Source organism: Marmota marmota, unplaced genomic scaffold (genome assembly GCF_001458135.2).
Source record: "Marmota marmota marmota unplaced genomic scaffold, marMar, whole genome shotgun sequence".
Classification (NCBI taxonomy): domain Eukaryota; kingdom Metazoa; phylum Chordata; class Mammalia; order Rodentia; family Sciuridae; genus Marmota; species Marmota marmota.
The window spans coordinates 14,794,328-14,811,449 of record NW_025999932.1 but is presented as its reverse complement, the minus strand read 5'-3'; the positions used below and the strand labels follow the sequence as shown (position 1 = coordinate 14,811,449).

Below are 17,122 nucleotides of genomic sequence, written 5' to 3'. Positions count from 1 at the left end.
AGAAAACGAAGGTGCAAAAGGGAGGTCTGGTTTTTACAAAAGGTTCCTGGGTAATATCAGTAGAAACGGGAAATATACATATTTGAGGAACGTTACATCAATGGAACTACTGAAATTATCAATTCTGGATGATGCTGGAAAATACCAACCAACCACATGATTAATTGAAGTTTATGCTTCAAAGAAAAATTGGCATTTTCTCCATCAGTAAAATAGTCTTCTGTATCGGGGATCTCTCTGTGTGTCCAAATGGGATGTTCTGTCCTTTGTCCAAAGGGGACATGAACTAATGAGGCCAGTGGCACCTCTGCTCATGAAGAGATCACCTCTGATGTTGCATTAGCTGACCCCCATGTTATCTTGTCTACGTATCAGGGTTACCTGTCTCTCAGAACCTCATTACTAATGACAAGGGTAAGGTAACCTGAAATCCTTTGTGAATCACATCACGTAATAACATTATTTTAATTTAAATAGTTCTTCTATTCATCTGCTTTAGGAGGCACCCACAATTAAACTGCTCTTAAAATACATGTCTCCTTCTGAATTTCAAGAAAGAATCTTGTCCATAAGCTTCTATAGACTGTAAATGTTCCTTCTGGCTCGAGCCACTCAGGACACAAGGGCATGAACAGCAAAGAGCCCAACTGGCTACTTTCAGCAAAGATGGCAGAACCACGAGGTGTGCAGATGTGGGAAGCAGAGAAGCCCTGGCTCTTCCACAGGTGCCAGAGAACTGCTCCAGGAAACCACAGACTCAAGTCTCTCCCAGCCTGGGGGCTGGACCTCTAATACAAGAGAAGTGTCATTCACCATCTCAGTTCTAAGAGGTGAGGGAGAAGTGGACACAGAAGGTCAATGGTTTGCCACCTAAAAACAGGCATCCCTAGACAAAATACAAAAATTGAAGACATTAAAGTAGGCGTTTTATTTGCACAAAGTTGATTAAGTGACTAATATGCCCCCAAAGCACTGAAAAACCACAGATACCATGTTTCAAATGACTCCTGAATTGAACAGAAAAATCCCAGGTGCTTTGTTTAAGGTCTTGCCTAAAACCAACAAATTTAAGACTTAAGACTGAATAACCATCTACACAGGAATGGGAATCTCTTGTCAGGGGTATAAGCATAATTCTATTGACTTCAGATGATTAAAACAAAACAAAACAAAACAAACCTTGGTCAATACCAACTTAGAGAGATTCCAACACGCAGAACATTCGTACTCCATCTAATTGTTCACACAAGGTTCACAGAAACAAAGTGGCCAGGGGCAATGGGGCTGCTATCACCCCTTCCTCTCTCTCTCCTCCCACTTCCCCACAAGGGTCCACACTGACAATTACATCCCACTCAGGGGCATATACTGAGAGGCTCTCAGGATGGGTAGACAGAGGGGATAGAAGAACATAGGTTCAGAAGCAGTGCTAGCCACATAGAGAAGAGGGAGGAGGTCTCTGCTTTATCAATGACCTGGATAGTTTTTTCCTTCAGGTTTCTCCCATAGAGCAAAATCACATCCACTAACATATCCATGGTTTGATCCTCGTGGGTTTTTACAAAGAACCCTTTTGAGAAATGAGATCTAAGCTGATGTATGAAAAAACTGCTTTGCTTTTTGTAGTCTGACCTTCCTTTCTTTGCTAAAAGGATGGGAAGGGGCCTAGTATTAGCGATTTAGGAATAGTGGTTTGGTGGCTCAGGAGAACTGAACAGGAATGCATCAGTGAAGTCCAAGCCCCTATTCCTTCATCAGGGCCCTGTGCACATCCCCTCCCTCACCTTCTCCCCTTTAGGAACCCCCTTGAAATGGATGAGTCCCTCCAAAGAACAGGGACTAACATGAAGTCCTTCCAGCTCCAGGAGTTGTGCGCTCCAAGCCCCTGACCATCAGCTGCCCTATGCTGTGTTCTGAACTCCGACCTTAGGCACATGGGCCCCAGGGTGGTTTGCTATCCTCATCAAGTCACTGCTGATTGGCATAAAACCACAGAAGTGAAGTTCAAGCTCTTCCCACTGCGAGAGGGGTCCCCACTTAAATCTATACTATCAATTTAAATGGAAAATTTATCACTCATGTTCATTTAGGCAGGAGAAAATAGTTAAGCAAATAAGAACATTTTTCATTATGACATGCCGAATACATATTTCACTGAGTAAAGTTTCAATCAAAACTTGTTGAATGAGAAGAATGATTTACTAAAACATTAAGTGATTGAAGCTGTATTTTTCTTTAAAACCAGCAGGCAATTTGTTCAGTGTCTATTTTACTACACCAGCGTGTTTTATGTATGGTGTTGGTTTCTGCTCATTCTACTTTCATCCACCTGCCAAAGAAGAAACCATTATATTATCTTCCAAAGGTAATAAAGTGCTCATAGCAGACACATATTGCAAGAGTAGATAAGGGTCAAATTAATTATCACTTCTGATAGATATTATTATTTAACATGTCTACCTTTGTGCAATAAAATTAATAAACTAATCTTATAAATAAGTGTTGTAAAAACGTTTGCAGGCAGAACATTCAGCGTGGGGATTTATGGGAGGACACACAACCCTCTCATAAATATGTGCAAAATTTATTAGCCTAAGTATATTTTTTGTGATGGTACATATTTAAACCTCATTTAATGAGAGTTTTACTTTAACCCCTACAGTTAGCTGGTGCGGTTCAGTTAGGAAAACAATTGCTGTTGTTCAATATAATAATTTAAATTGAGGACCAGCATCAAACCTGTTTTTCATAACAGTTTTGAAAGTTCACACATTTTATTTGTGCTTTGAGCCACATTCAGTAGATAATTTTCCCTCTATTACTAACATAACACAAATCATAATGGATAAGTGGCCCAGGAGTGGCCATTCTGCATCAAAACCTTTAGGACAGTAACTGATAACCCCTTGACAGAACTCTCACCAGACCTATCCTATGTACTGACTGGGAGACAGGCCTCACTTATCCCAAGAAACTCTCCCCACTCACCTTCAGACACTTAAGAAGACCTGAGACCAAGACAAAAACTGCTACAAACTAGCAAGATGAAGCACAACTTTACCCTGATCTTTTTGGGTCACCAACCAGGCAAATTCATCTATGACTGCTGCTTCCCCAGTGTCCTAACAGCTGCAACTGTTTCATGTTAGAATCCATGGGACCTTTTTTGAGGGTCGAACATCTCCTGGTCTCAAAAACCAGGGAGTTACCTAAAGTCACTTTAAGTCTTGGTTCCCGCCCCTGACTTTTTTTTTTTTAATCCTGTAGCCTCAGAATGAACTGATCATCATCCATTTTCAGAAGAAAAGAACATTGTTAGTCAACAAAGGAAGAAGAATTTAAGTCCTGTAAAGTCTTCTTTAAATACAAAAAGGTCACCAGCTCCAGGGAGCAGTTTCACTGCCTTTAATGAAGACTTCACTGTGCAGAAAACAAAGGTCGACTGCATTAGGCTGGGATCCAATTGTATTTCTTTACTAGTAACAGCATACCTTTTCTTTTTGAGTTTTGTTCTCAGAAAGAAAAAGCAGGTGGGGGAGAGAAAAGAAAGAAAAAGAAAGCCAGGTAATCCAAAAGAAGTCTTAAAGAGACATTGCTCTGCTTACCCTGTTCAACCTACTAAAGAAAACTGGGAGAAAAGAACTACCAAAATAGCAGAGTGGACTGCTTAAAAAATACCTGGCTATTGTTCTGAAACAAATAAAAAAAAAATCTATTCAATGTAAAAGAGAAAATCTGTCTGATCATGATAAAGTTGATAGCTGTTGATGTGCGCCAACCCTCAGGGTGTGATCATAAACGCTGAATTTGCATGGAATTATTCTGCAATTGAAAACATTTTTTCTTTGTGCCCACAGGATAGGGGCTCTAGGTGTCACGAATCCATCCAAAAAAGGTTTTGAAATCCATTCTTCCAGATGCTTTCTGATAAGCAGTCTATTCCCGGAAAACAGCCCCACCTTGGGGTTCTCTTTGGGGAGTGCATTAACCATTTCGAATCCATAGCACTAATGAACTCTACTCTTCTGCAACCTACTCTGGGGAATATTTTCATGGTCGGTTTGTTTATTTCTGCAATTTTGAACACATATGGAGGAGTCCCTTCATAAGGACACAGTCTTGGTTTTTTTTTTTTTTTTTTAAGTGACTCTAGGTTGGCCCCTGGCTCTGTATGGACCACTGTATATCACCATTCCTGAGCCCGTACCTAAGTCCTGAACCCCTAATTCAGAATTGCTCATGGACAGGTTCAGAAGGAGAAAGGAGGACCCCGAACCATCAGCTAAGGGGAGATGCACAAGAGAGAGCCGACCAGGAGCTGGGAACTTGCGGCTCCAGGATTGGGGGTGGGTGGCAACAAGAGGCAGCACTGGATTTGCCTTTTACTATGTCCCCTCCAAACTTCTAAGTTCCTCACCAGGGTGTTGCAACACTAGAAACCACACCTCAAAGCTTGTTGGGGGGGGGGGGCAGGGGGAAGAGGGCCACATGATTTCTGCACTGCAAACCCAGTGGCCTTCAAATCACCTTGACAACAGGTGTTCTCAGCCCCTGCAGCCACTAAGTCCTTGTCAGAGAAAGGGCTCTGTACTCCAGGAGCTCAGGCTGAGAGTACCTGCTACCATGAGCCATGATACAGAAATGAACCCATTTCTAAAATGCTTTTTTTTTTTTTTGAAGAGTGTCAAACATTTTTATTCTCCTTATTGCCTTTTTAAAAAAAAATTAATTTGGGGCTGGGGTTGTGGCTCAGCGGTAGAGCGCTCGCCTAGCACGTGCAAGGCCCTGGGTTCGATCCTCAGCACCACATAAAAATAAATAAATAAAAAATTAATTTAACTTTTTACACAAACAGAGCACAACTTTTCATTTCTCAGGTTGTATATAATGTAGAGTCACATCATTTGTGCAATCCCACCCTCACCTTCCAAAATGATTTTTAGACCTGAGTGCCACTCGAGATTTCTGGCAAAAGAAACCACACAAAAATCCAGCCTTTCAAAACCAGCAAACTGCCAAAGAGTGACGAAGCTCTAAGAGAAGGCACCATCAACTTTGCTCCACGTTGATTCACTTTGATTAAGATTTGGGGGAATCCCTTTCAGTGGTGAAAAGCCATGCAATTGGTAGAATATCTGATGAGATGTCATTCAGTTCAACAAACACTTATTGAAACAAAAAAATTTCTGGAGTCTGATAGACCTGAGTTTTGATTCTACATATAAGTCATTGGCCTCGCGGTAAATACGGAATCTCTCCAAGCCTTGGTTGTTCTTCCTGGGACATGGGGCTTGCCCAGCCTACCCTGTGGGGCTGCCCTGAGACGTGGTAGCCTAAAGGAGGCTTCTCACAAGGGGCAGCAAGAGCCTGGCCAAGCAGGGCAGAACAGAGGGGCACAGCGTTTTAAAACTGCAGGTGCAACCAATGGATCATGAAATCAATTTTGTGGCTCGTGATCATCATTTTGTCTTTTATACGAACTAGAATAGAACGGATATAATAGAAAATATCAGAGCGCAGGGCACAGAGTGATAATGTTTTATGAGATTTTTGTTTCTGGGCACGTGTGTGTGCAGGGGTTTAAACACGGGCCTGCACTGGGATCAGGATGCAAGGAGATTCCTCCCGGGGACCCCGGTCTCGGTAGCTTTTCAGCAGTGTTGGCGAGGCTCAGATGCCGAGGAGCTTCGGGAGTTTGCCTGGAATCCTGGCGCTGCCACTTCCTGATTGAGCAAGTTAAGCTCTCTGTGACTCAGTTTTTAAATCTGTCACATGAGGGTGACAATAGAATTGTTGGGAGGATTAAGTGAGAGGTGGTGGGGAAAGAAGTTAAAACATGTGAAGGATTTCACAAAGGTGAGGAATCATTAGTTCTGAGTAACTTGTCTGGGGTGGCCACAAGCACAGGAGCCCTGGAAACAGGAGAAGCAGCCTCGACCTCAGAAAGAGAAAACAGCAAGGAATGTGGGCCATCGCCTGGGGGTGCGGGGTGGTTTGCAAAGGGTGACTGGGGTACAAAGCAGTGATCAGAAAAGTGGGGTGGGAGGAAGCCAGAAAACAAAGAGATGGCTTCACCATTTGTTCTTCTTGAGAAAAACAATAGATTTCCCTCTCGGGCTTAATCCTAGGGCCATCTAACATATACACTTTCTTTTCTGTGCTTGTCTAAGTTTTTCTGCTGCTTTGCTATTTACATTTAAATAATTTGGTTTAAAGAAAATCACCAAGGACTATAAAAACATAAACACAAATTAGGGAGCCAACTCATTCCAGAATATTCTACCAGTTTTAATTAAGTAGTGATCATCCCTAAATGGCCAGAGTTGTTCACTGGGCCACCTACATTTTTTTGCATGCAGTCAAATCTTCACGTCGAATCTGTTAGGTATAGTCACTACTAGACACAGCTTCACAAGGACACTAAGGCTGAGTGACTTAATTCAGGTCTCACACTGTAGGAGGCAGAGAGGAATAAAAATGTGGGTCCTATAGATACTTTGTCCACACTCTGAAGCAGTGGATCCTTGCTGCCCTCTAAATGGCTTCCTGGGAAGCCATACTCACTACAACTATGTTTCTTCTATCAACCAACATTGCACCTTGGAGACAAAGTAAGATAAAGGCAAAATATAAAGGATCCGTGTTTACAATGCTTGGTGATCATGATCTACATGGATACAAAGCGTAGCACTGTTTTGTAAGTATTCTCTCTGGAATAGACACACAGAACATTTGCACAAAAGGAGGGTGGGAACTTATGGAATAGAACCAAGACCTGGTGATGTCAAGGTGTATTTAGTCTTTGCTCAGATGTGCTTCCAAAACATTCCCAGCAGAGCCAAGAATCATCTAACGCTATTTCTTTATTTAGAGTTCTTTTATGTACACAAGCATACAACCATTTCTTATTAAGAAGCATTAAAAGTAATGTAGGGCACGTTTCTAGATCCTTTCATCCAAGGATATAAAAGGACTTGGCAGACACACCCCTCATCTCTGCTAAATAAATTTCCTTTGGCCCATTTCTGAGATGGGTAAAAACAAAAGACATAAGTTGGGAATTTAAATTTTGATTTTCTACTGTAACCATGAAGTCATGATTAAAATCTCTAGATGGAATCTTGTGTGCCAGAAAATTTCCTCCATTTTTTTCTGAAAGGATTATCTTTTTTTTTCCAAAAGGGTTATCTTATTTTCAAAAAAATCTGTGGAAAAACACACAAAACATGAAATGACACAAAACATGAAACACACCTTAACCGTTTTTAAAGTATATAGTTTTGTGGTATTAAGTGCAATTACACAAAAGTCACCACCATCCATTCATGGGACTTTTTCCATCTTACAAAACTAAAACAACTCCATGTCCTGTCTTCCCTCAGCCCCAACAACTGCCACTCTACTGTCTCCATGAACCCAGCTGCTCACAGAGCCTTGTACTCTAGACCCATCCAGAACTCTGTGACTGGCTCATCCCACTCAGCACAATGTCTTCAAAACGTATCCTTGTTGTAGCATGAATCAAAGTGGCCTTCTTTTTTTTAATGCTGAACAGTTTTCCATTGTTCATATAAATCATTCTTAATCCATTTATCTGTAGACAGACACTTGGGGTTTTTTCCAGTCTAGGCTGCTCTGAAAAGAGCCATACCAACATCTGAAGACCCTGCTTTCAATTCTTAGACCATCTGGTGACTCTTACTTGTAATTCTGGAAGGAGACTTGGGCTGTTTTCCACAGGGGTTATAGCGTTTTACATTCCCACCCCAGTGCCCAGCGTTCCCGTTTCTCTATATCCTCACCAACACATGGTGATGGATATATGTATATTTTAGAGTGGAGACTGAGAGGTGGTATCACATCATGGTTCTGAGGTGGATACCTTGATCTCCAAATTACTGGAAGTAATTTCCAATTATTTCAGAAGTGGATGGTAGGTTATAAGCGTGCTCTGTCATGAGATGTAAGTCCACATTCTCCCTCCCTTGGGGACCCAGGTTCTCTGTTTCCTAATCAACAAGTACTTAAAGGCTCTTTATCTACACATCCAGAAAGCATATTTGCTGGGTTCTTTTTCTTTTGTTTCTGTATTTCTCATCTCAGGAATGAGTGTGCATGTGTGTGGGTACCTCAGCTCCCCTTGACAATGGTATGCTTGCAGAAAAAAAAATCCCAAATTAGAACCCCTAAAGAGCAATACTGGAGTTGAACACATGTAAGCATCAAAGCGGAGGGCAGGATGAAGCTGCCCTTGGCCTGTGGGGACAGGCCCTATAGTGCCCATGGCTACTGACCTAGAGGACAGTAATTACTCAATAAATACTTCCTGAATTTGTGTTGAATAGATGAACAAAAAGCAGTGACAGGAGATTCTATTGTGCATGTAATCCAATCTCTAGAACACTCCCTGAAAGTTTTCCACTAAGAAGCAGAAGAAAATAAAACAAAATCAGAGCCCAGGAAGACATGGCAATTCAACCCTCTGCCATCATGGCAGATGAGGCCCTGCGTCGGCGTGAGGCACGCTATACACGTTGACAGCCTTCATGACTGCTCTTAGAGGTGCTGCCAGTAGCTGCCTGGTAAGGATAAGAAAAGGAAGGTGCAGAGGGATGGAATTCCTTTGCCCAGCCTTCCTCCTGATTCTGTACTGCCTCCCCAATCAAAACCACTTATGAATGCCTAGATTCTAAAAGTGTCTGCAAAGCATCTGTAAGATATGACTCTCACAGCTGCAGAGTTTAACCAGGGTCCTCCATGGAGATAATCACCCCTGAAAGGGTAGCTTTACTCCCTACAGCAAATTCCCTCATTAAGACACTTACAGTCCATGTTTCCATATAGGAACCTCTCTCGAGCTGACCATTTGCTATTCTGTTCTCAGAACTATGTACTTATCAGTGGATAAAACTAGCACCTACGGAAGCTGAATCCAGAATCTGTCTGAGTAAGGTGTTATTGAATCAGTTTTTCCCCTCTTCCTCCCTCCCCCCATCACCCCTATGCGCATACACACACACACACACACACACACACACACACACACACACACACACACAAGAAAACAACAACAACAACAAATGAACAGATCAACTCTGATATCTGATGGAAATTCTTATTCAGGGCTGGGGCTATAGCTCAGTTGGTAGAGTACTTGCCTAGGACACACAAGGCCCTGGGTTCAATCCCCAACACCACCACCACAAAAAGAAAATACCTATTCAAAATATGCTCTACTAAGGGAAAGAACCAGTCTTTTCATCCTATTTCTTAAAAAGCAATAAAATTAAAAGCAATTAAACACAGGCGCCCTTTTGGAAGGCACGCGTGAGAATGCTCTGACTTGCATACCTGAGGTATGATGGACATCTTCTTCCTTAAATCATGAAGTCCAATTTCGGTTGTCAAGATCTTATCGATCCAAATTTTTCCTTCAGGTTCTGACAATCTAAAAAGGGCCGAGATGAGGGAACTTTTCCCAGCTCCTGTTCTTCCCACAATTCCAACCTACAGAGAGATCCAGGAGGGGGGAGGACATTTAATAATATGCAACACACTTAGAAGAACACTCTGGTTTCCGAAGGTGAATTATAGAGTTCTATACAGAACATCGCCTGAAAGCTTCTCGACCTCGGCACTGTCCACATTTTGGGATTGATAAATCTTCATGGTGGACACAGTACCCCTGGATGCTCATCAGTACCCCTGGTCTGAACCTACTGGGTACCAGCAGCAGCACCCAATTGTAAGAACCCAAAACATTACACACTGACAAATGTCCCCTGGGGGCCCAAATGCCCCTGGACGAGATCCATTGGTCTACAGAAGAGTTAAAATCAGCCATCCGTCTGCTGGCTGGGAAGACCCAGGGCATGTGGAAAAGTCAGCTCTTGAACGCTTTAATTCCAAGGTCTAGAGATTTTGAATCTTGAGAATTTCTTGGATAACTTCACAGAGATGTTAACAACTTCAGTCAGAAGCATTATATATAAACAAGTATTAGTTTTCCCAGAATCCTATCGTTTAAGACAAATTATTCTTTGGCAGAGAACCTAAATCAATGCAGATGCTAAATATCTGGTTACATTTGTTTAAAATGTCTTAAAATGTTTGTTAGTCTTGGGTTTTAACAGAATGTAACCAGTAGCCAAAACAAGCAACAATGAGATCAACACCAACACCACCAACAATATTTGCTATTGACATGGGACCTTTCATCTGGGCAGTTCAGAAAGCATTTTACAAATCAATTAATACTTATAACTGCCCCTTGAAAAAGAGTCATCTCAAGTGATCATTCCTCTTATTAAAGCCAAAGTAGAGAGAAATGAAGTGCATGGACAATAAGATCAAAGAATCAATATACTACAGGCAAAAAGCTGGTCAGGAATCAAACTGTACTGTAATAACTAGCTTGAACCTGTAAACAAAAAAAATGGCCTTTTTACCAATGAGGTTGCTCAACTGCAAATTCCTTGGTGAGAGCTTCTAAAAAATGATATCATCCTTATTTAAAAATTTGGAATCAATGAAGAAAATAAGACATGTCTTCAATCACTGGTAAATTAATTCATTTAAAATAAGTAAGTTAATTACATTTAAAATAAACTGCTTCAAACAGAGAGGAATTAAACTTTCCTGCATGCTGATTACGTGCTGGGGACTTTATACATCATCTTATTTGAATTCATTCAAATAAAACTTACTCTTTATCAACAAGGGCATTTAAAATTATCAAGATTAAATGTCAGAAAAGTGGCTTCATCTAATGAAAATAAGCTTTGGAGGGCCATTACCTACTTTATGGGAAATCCTAAATTTGGCACTGGCGGGCAGGAGTGCTGGGGATTGAACCCAGGGACACTTTACCACTGAGTTACGATCCCAGCTCTTATTTACTTTGAGACACCATCTCCCTAAAATGCCCAGACTGGCTTCAAACTTATGATCCCCCTACCTCAGCCTCCTAAGTAACTAGGATAACAGGTACTACATCAGCTGGTGAAATCCTAATTTATATGTTATGGATGAACTAACTTCTCAGCTGCTTTCTGCACGCATGTATGTATGCCCCAGGGTATACACATGTGGTTTGTGTTTGCCTCTGTCTTCTCTGGGTGTCCTCTTGTGTAAATCAGCACACATGAGGACATAGGCAGATACTACATTGGAGAGTACTGTGGATACCCAGAAGCTATCAGCTCCCTGAGAAACTGATCCATCTGTGTAAACTCAAAGAAAACTTAGCTCTAGCTATTTCTCTCTGCCATTCAAAGTCATCAAAAGTATAGTCTGAAAGATTTTCACAGGGTCTGACTGGATGCCGGAGGAGAATGTCCCTAGCATCAGTAAGTATGTGTTCATCCCACTAAAGGAACATGTTGAGATGCTTTTAATTTAACTGCTTTGCAACTGCTCCTTTGTGCTTTCTCAGCCAGGCCAGGGTTGGTCTCTGTCAAATGCATCAACATGTTAGATGTCTGTATTTGGACTTTTCTGCATACATCAAACTCAGCATGATCAATACCCAGTGCCTCAGTTAAAAGAGCCGCTGCTTCAAGTCTCCCTTTTGCAATCTCCTGACTACTCTCCCAGGTTTTGGGTTCTAAGTATCCACCTTACTTCCAACTTCCTCCAAAGATAGCCTGGCATCAAGCCCTGAAGAGTTAATATCTGTGCCTTGATTTGACCCTTCAGTTAAAGTCCCTTAGCCATTGCCTACACTCAGGAATGCTGCTGGAATCCCTCCACCCTCCCACCCACAGTGCTGGGGATGGAACCCAGGGCCTCTCCCATGTCAGGCAAGCTACCCCTCAGCCCTGCATTGCCTTTTAAATATTAAAACAAACTTTTCCTAATTATAGTCAGTGCAAATGAATATGAAAAGTACTACCCGGAGCCCAGGACTCTGACAGAAGCATTCTTCATGTGTGAATGCAACTGTGTGCGTGTGTGTGTGTTCTTAAAGTTACAAAATCACGTTTAAACAAAGTGAGATTAATATAAACATATTGTTGTTCCCTGTTTCATTTACTATTTCCTTAAAATATTTAAGAGGCACATAATATTAAAGCATATATGATCATTTATTTAATAAATCTACTCTCTCTAGATGTTTAGGCTGTATCCAATGTTTTGCTATTATAAATAACCTCATGTTAAATATTCTTGAAGCTAAATCTTTGAAAATAACTAATTATTTCCTGAAGATGAATTCCTTAGACGTGGGACTTCTGAGCAACAGGTACGAACACTTTCAAAGGAGGCTGTTTAGCACTGCCAAACTACCCTCCAGAAAGAGGATCCTAATCTCTACTGTCTCTGGCTCCCTGCTCACTCACCAACCTGGGTTTTGTAACTCTGTTTTAATAGACCTTAGTTCGATTCCCTGAGTGGCATCATTTTCCCCATTAACATCTTGCTAGGAGCACAGGACAGCTGCTGGCTTCCAGTCCCCTGCTGGGGTCTTCTCGCTGGGATCCTGGGCACTCAATTCTCAGCCTCAGCCTCATTGGAAACTTCCTCTACACACATTCCCAAGCAACCTTCCCATCTCAGTGAAGTGAGAGCTTCCCTAGGGGAACCGGGTGCTTGAGGCCTGAACCTGAAAATGTGCGCTATACACCCAGTAGTTCCCTCCACTGTGTACCCTGCAGGAGCCTCATTCTTCATTTGTGTGGAATCATAGCCTTGTGCTCGACTCATGGTGGTGCCCCCACCTAAATTCTTTCACAAGCATTTCCACCTGCTCAAATCCTAGCCATGGGCACCCCAGTTTATTTCAAATGGCTCATTCCATAAAAACTCTACCTGTCCCTTCTGCGGACATGTCCCACCCCAACAGATGTCATATTACCCTTTCCTAAACATCCATTAAACTCTGTGACTCCTCCCATCTCATAGAGCCGTCATTCATACAGGACTCTGCCTCTTCCACTGGACTATATGTGCTGAGGGCAGAATCGATATTGGATTTACCTTCATACATTTGTTTACCTGTGATGGCCTGCAAAAAGTAGCAATCCCACAGAGTTGAGAGATTAACTCAGGCTTGAGAAATGTTGGGGATCATCACCACATTGTTCAGGTAAATGATCAGCTGGTCAGAGAAGATGGACACGGCCAATGAGTCCTATAAACAGGATGGCAAATGGCCAGCCCCTTGCTTTCCACAGGACAGACAAGTCATGCATTGTAAGTGGTTAAGTTCACCTTATACCCCAGTAGAATGACGGCTATCGCTGATCAAGCACTGACCACATGGCTCTCTGGGCCAGGTGTTTTCCTGAGGTGAGCTCCTATTACTTCCATTTTGCAAAAGAGAAAAATGGAAGGTTAAAGAATCTGTCTAAAATAATTGAACCTGTAAGTGGTGGAGCAGGACTAGAACCCAGTTCTGTTTGCCTCTTGCTCGTTGTGTTGAGGGCCTCCCTGTCACTTATTCCCATGATCCATGTGTAAAGGAGACAGTGGGGAAGGTGTGGCCACCATAGAGACCCTGTTGCTAGGCCTGGAGAGCATGCTGCAGATGCCAGTGCGTAATGCAGGGGTTGTACAAGAATTTTGTTCACTCTGAGCAGATCACAGTTGGTGACAGAAGAAACCTGCAAGTCAGGGACAGGCATGGGTCACCCAAGAAAAAGGACAGATTAGATCTAGTGTTCTACTGGGACAGAGAGACTTTTTTAATAACATCAGGTTATGAAAGGAACTTAAGTGCCTGGGCTGGTGCAGAGACAGAGACAGCTATGTAGGGATGGCTAAATAGCAGATGAAAATAGTCTGCAACAGAAGACAGGTTCTACTGGAAAGATGCAAATAAACACATCAACTTAGGATCATACAGAATTAACTATAAGGTAAACTTATGGTTTATACTATAGAAAAGTTTAAAAACAAACAAACAAAAAAAAACCCTGTAAGGTATTAAGTGGCCCAGGGCCCTCCAGAGTCTCATGTTTAGTCCCAAGGGGCAATCCATGAGCTCAACTTCATGCTGATGAAGTTTCCTAGAAATCGTGGGTTATTGGTCACAAAAAAACCGCTGTGGGGGACAGAGGACTTCACAGGAGAGTCTCCTGCAAAGGCAACTCTGACAGAGAGCTGGGTCACCTTTGTGATTTTGTTGCTAACAAGTTCCTAGAAGATGCAGGTGCTGCTGGAGCAGCCAGGGCCAGAGAGCAGAGGGGAAATGCAGCCCAGAGCTCCCGGGAGGCGGGCTCTCTGAGAAAAAATTATGTAAAAAAGGAGAAAATGTAGGAAACTCATATTTTTGCACATTATAGCAAGGTCTAGTACACATCTGTAAAAATGTATTATCCAAGTAATAGCTCTGAGCAAGAAAAAAATAACAAACCCAAATCAATCTACCTCTAGAGCTGGAAAATGCTTTAAAATGGCCCAGTACTCTCAAATGATCAAATCAACCACAAAATCACCTAAATGAAAAATGCAGCCAGTGTTTAGAATCGAACCAGGAAGGTGGTGTTTACCTCATTTTTGTTCTTTATTTTTTACTTGCTATTTCTTCCATGAATTAAAAACCTGCTTAGTACCGATTATGTTTTCCCATTTACTATAACTTCCAGGAATCTTGGCAGAGAAGACCATTGAAACGGAATAAAGCACCATTTCTGCTGTGTTAGCACATTCCCATGTCCTTGTCTGAAATGGTGACTCTGTCAATCAAGTCCAACACCAAGGGGTGGCCTGCGGTCCCAGGGGCTGGGCACAGGTGTGGCAGAGTTGAAACCTAGCTGGACACAGACAGAGTGAAAGCATTCCATGATGACACTGTCTGCCTGCAAACTCTAAAGACACAGATGGAGCTAAGGTGAGACTGGGTGGACCAAGGCACACGCCGAAAGTCAAGTTATTGTTGATACTACAACTCGGTCTTCAAAATTAATTTACCCTCAAACATTTTAGCATCTCGGGTGATCCTAGAATTTGGGGGTTTTAAGATCGAGGAATACAAATCTGGGGATATGCATTGTTTTCTAACTTGTAAAGGAGAGGTTCTTCAGTAATTCCTATTTTGTGGCTTTGAGGGAAATTTAAGACGTATGCAAACAACGAAAATTACGTTTGCCACATTCAGATCTGATAAACGCACCGTGTGCGAGTAAGCAAACATCCTTACAGTCCTGCCAGGAACGGGACTGAGAGACTGGCTTTCATCACAGCTGTAGCTCATGTTCCCTACACAGCCGTCCTCAATGCCTTTGGACCTACAAGGAAGCCGTGGAAATAATTAGGAGCTTGCTTTTGCCAAGTGACTTACTGATGCTGTTCCCTGGGTACCCTTTGGGCACTAAGTTGTACATTTATTCTTTCATGTCACAAGGGCATCACTCATTAAATCATGCCTGTGATTAGGCCATTAAATGGGCCTGTGGTGGAAAGAGTTTAGAAGCAGCAGCTCCTAAAGTATTTAACACTCCAGGGGCTGGGGTGCAGCTCGGTGGTAGAGTGCTTACCTAGCATGTGCAAAGCCCTGAGCTCAAGCAAGCCCTAGTATTATAAAAGGGGAAAAGTACTTAATGCTCCCATCTAGGGAATGGGCTGTTCACAGGGTCACCTTGTGAGTGGGTTTTGTCCTAGGGGTCCTTCCTACCTGCACATTATGCTCCCAGACAGCTTTCCTCAGCACCCAACACGTGCCCTGCAGAATGCCATTTAATGGGACACAGGAATGTTCCCTAATCTTAATAAGCTGTCCCTCTGTGCACATACATCACATTTTGCATATCCATTCACCAGTTGATGGACACTCAGGTTGCTCTCACCCTTTTTTGTGAACATGGGTGGACCACAAGTGCCATCTTCAAGTACCTAGAACATGATGTGGAAGAACAGACTCTCAGAGGCAGAGGTTTTAGCTGACTCTGAAAATGAGGAGACTTTCTGCAGCCAGATAGCAGCTGGTATGCTGGGAGACGGAAGGACAGGTCCTTTGGGAGAACAGGGGACACTCAGAGTGTGGGGATGTCTGCATGTAGGAGTCAAGGCAGGAGGGGCAGGTGGGGAAAGAGCTCCCTACTGCCTGTTTTGCTCTGGTCTAGTCCTTGCAGGAGCCTGCCCTAGTTCCTGACAAGGGAATGAAAGGACATTGGTGGCAGGTGTAGTTGCTGATAGAACCAATCCACACACCTCTCTGCAGTGTCCCCAGAACCTCCGGGATTTCCCTTCTTTGACTCTGAGTCTCTGGGCCCTTTGCTGCCTCTCCAGCATGAGGCTCTGGTTTCTGAGCCCCAGGGTTGTGGCTTCTGGGTTTTTCTCCGGTGGCTGAGAAGTAGCCACACAGCTCCAGCAGGAGCAGGCCTGGGTCTGGGGCCTGCGAGGGTCACAGCAGCCCTCCAGGCCGGGAACCCCTGTGTGGTGGGAGGCCAGGGAGCAAAGGAAAGTACAGGTTGCATGAAGGAAAGGAAGGAAAAGAAAAGGGACAAAGGACAACAAAGGAAGGGCTGGACGGAAGCTGCTGCGGTGACAGGGAGGAAAGTACCCGAGCAGGTCAAGGAGCAGGAAGTGATGGGAACTAGACACGGAAGCCCTGGTGACAAGGAGCCAAGGTTGACTTTCCAGGTGTAATCAGGAATAATCAGATGTCAAACATAGTATCCCAAGTCCCTGAAGTGCCAGCTCAGGGCCCAACACCACCAGGAGGCAGCTCACCGCAGGAAGAAAGAAATGCTGGTTTCCAAGGAAGACTTATCTATTTATATCTGATCTAATTTTTTCCAAGAGGAACCAAATGTCCTTCACAGGTCTAGAGCAAGACAACAAGCAGACATGGAACTAAATCTTTAGCTGATTTGCTAACAAAGATGGTTTAAACGAACCTTTTCTCTCGACGTAATGAGTGCCGTCAGGTGCTTTAATACCAGAGGCCCGTCTAGACTGTAGGTGAAGTTGACGTTGTCGAAGACGATCACGCCTTCCTGGGGCCAGGTGGGTGGTGGGCGCTTCTGGTATTCCCAAGGCGCTTCTTTTTCTAGATCCGTGTATTCAATGACCCGCTCCACTGAGATCATCTGAAAGAGACGTGGCATCCACACGGGTTAGGTGCAGGGATTGTGAGGGAACGCTTGTGATTTACACACGCTGGTCAAGGAGAATGCAC

At 43.1% G+C, this 17,122-nt stretch overlaps 1 protein-coding gene across 2 annotated transcripts in view; it reads right to left on the bottom strand.

Annotated features, from left to right (window-relative positions):
• The window catches only part of Abcc4 (ATP binding cassette subfamily C member 4), a 188,251-nt gene that overhangs the window by 28,274 nt on the left and 142,855 nt on the right, over positions 1-17,122 (bottom strand). For both annotated transcript variants that reach the window (XM_015484155.2, XM_048800747.1), the window contains 2 exons: positions 16,842-17,033; positions 9,352-9,507 (listed from right to left, as the gene is read on the bottom strand). In XM_015484155.2, the coding sequence (XP_015339641.1) occupies positions 9,352-9,507; positions 16,842-17,033 (348 nt within the window). The remainder of the gene's footprint in view (positions 1-9,351; positions 9,508-16,841; positions 17,034-17,122) is intronic.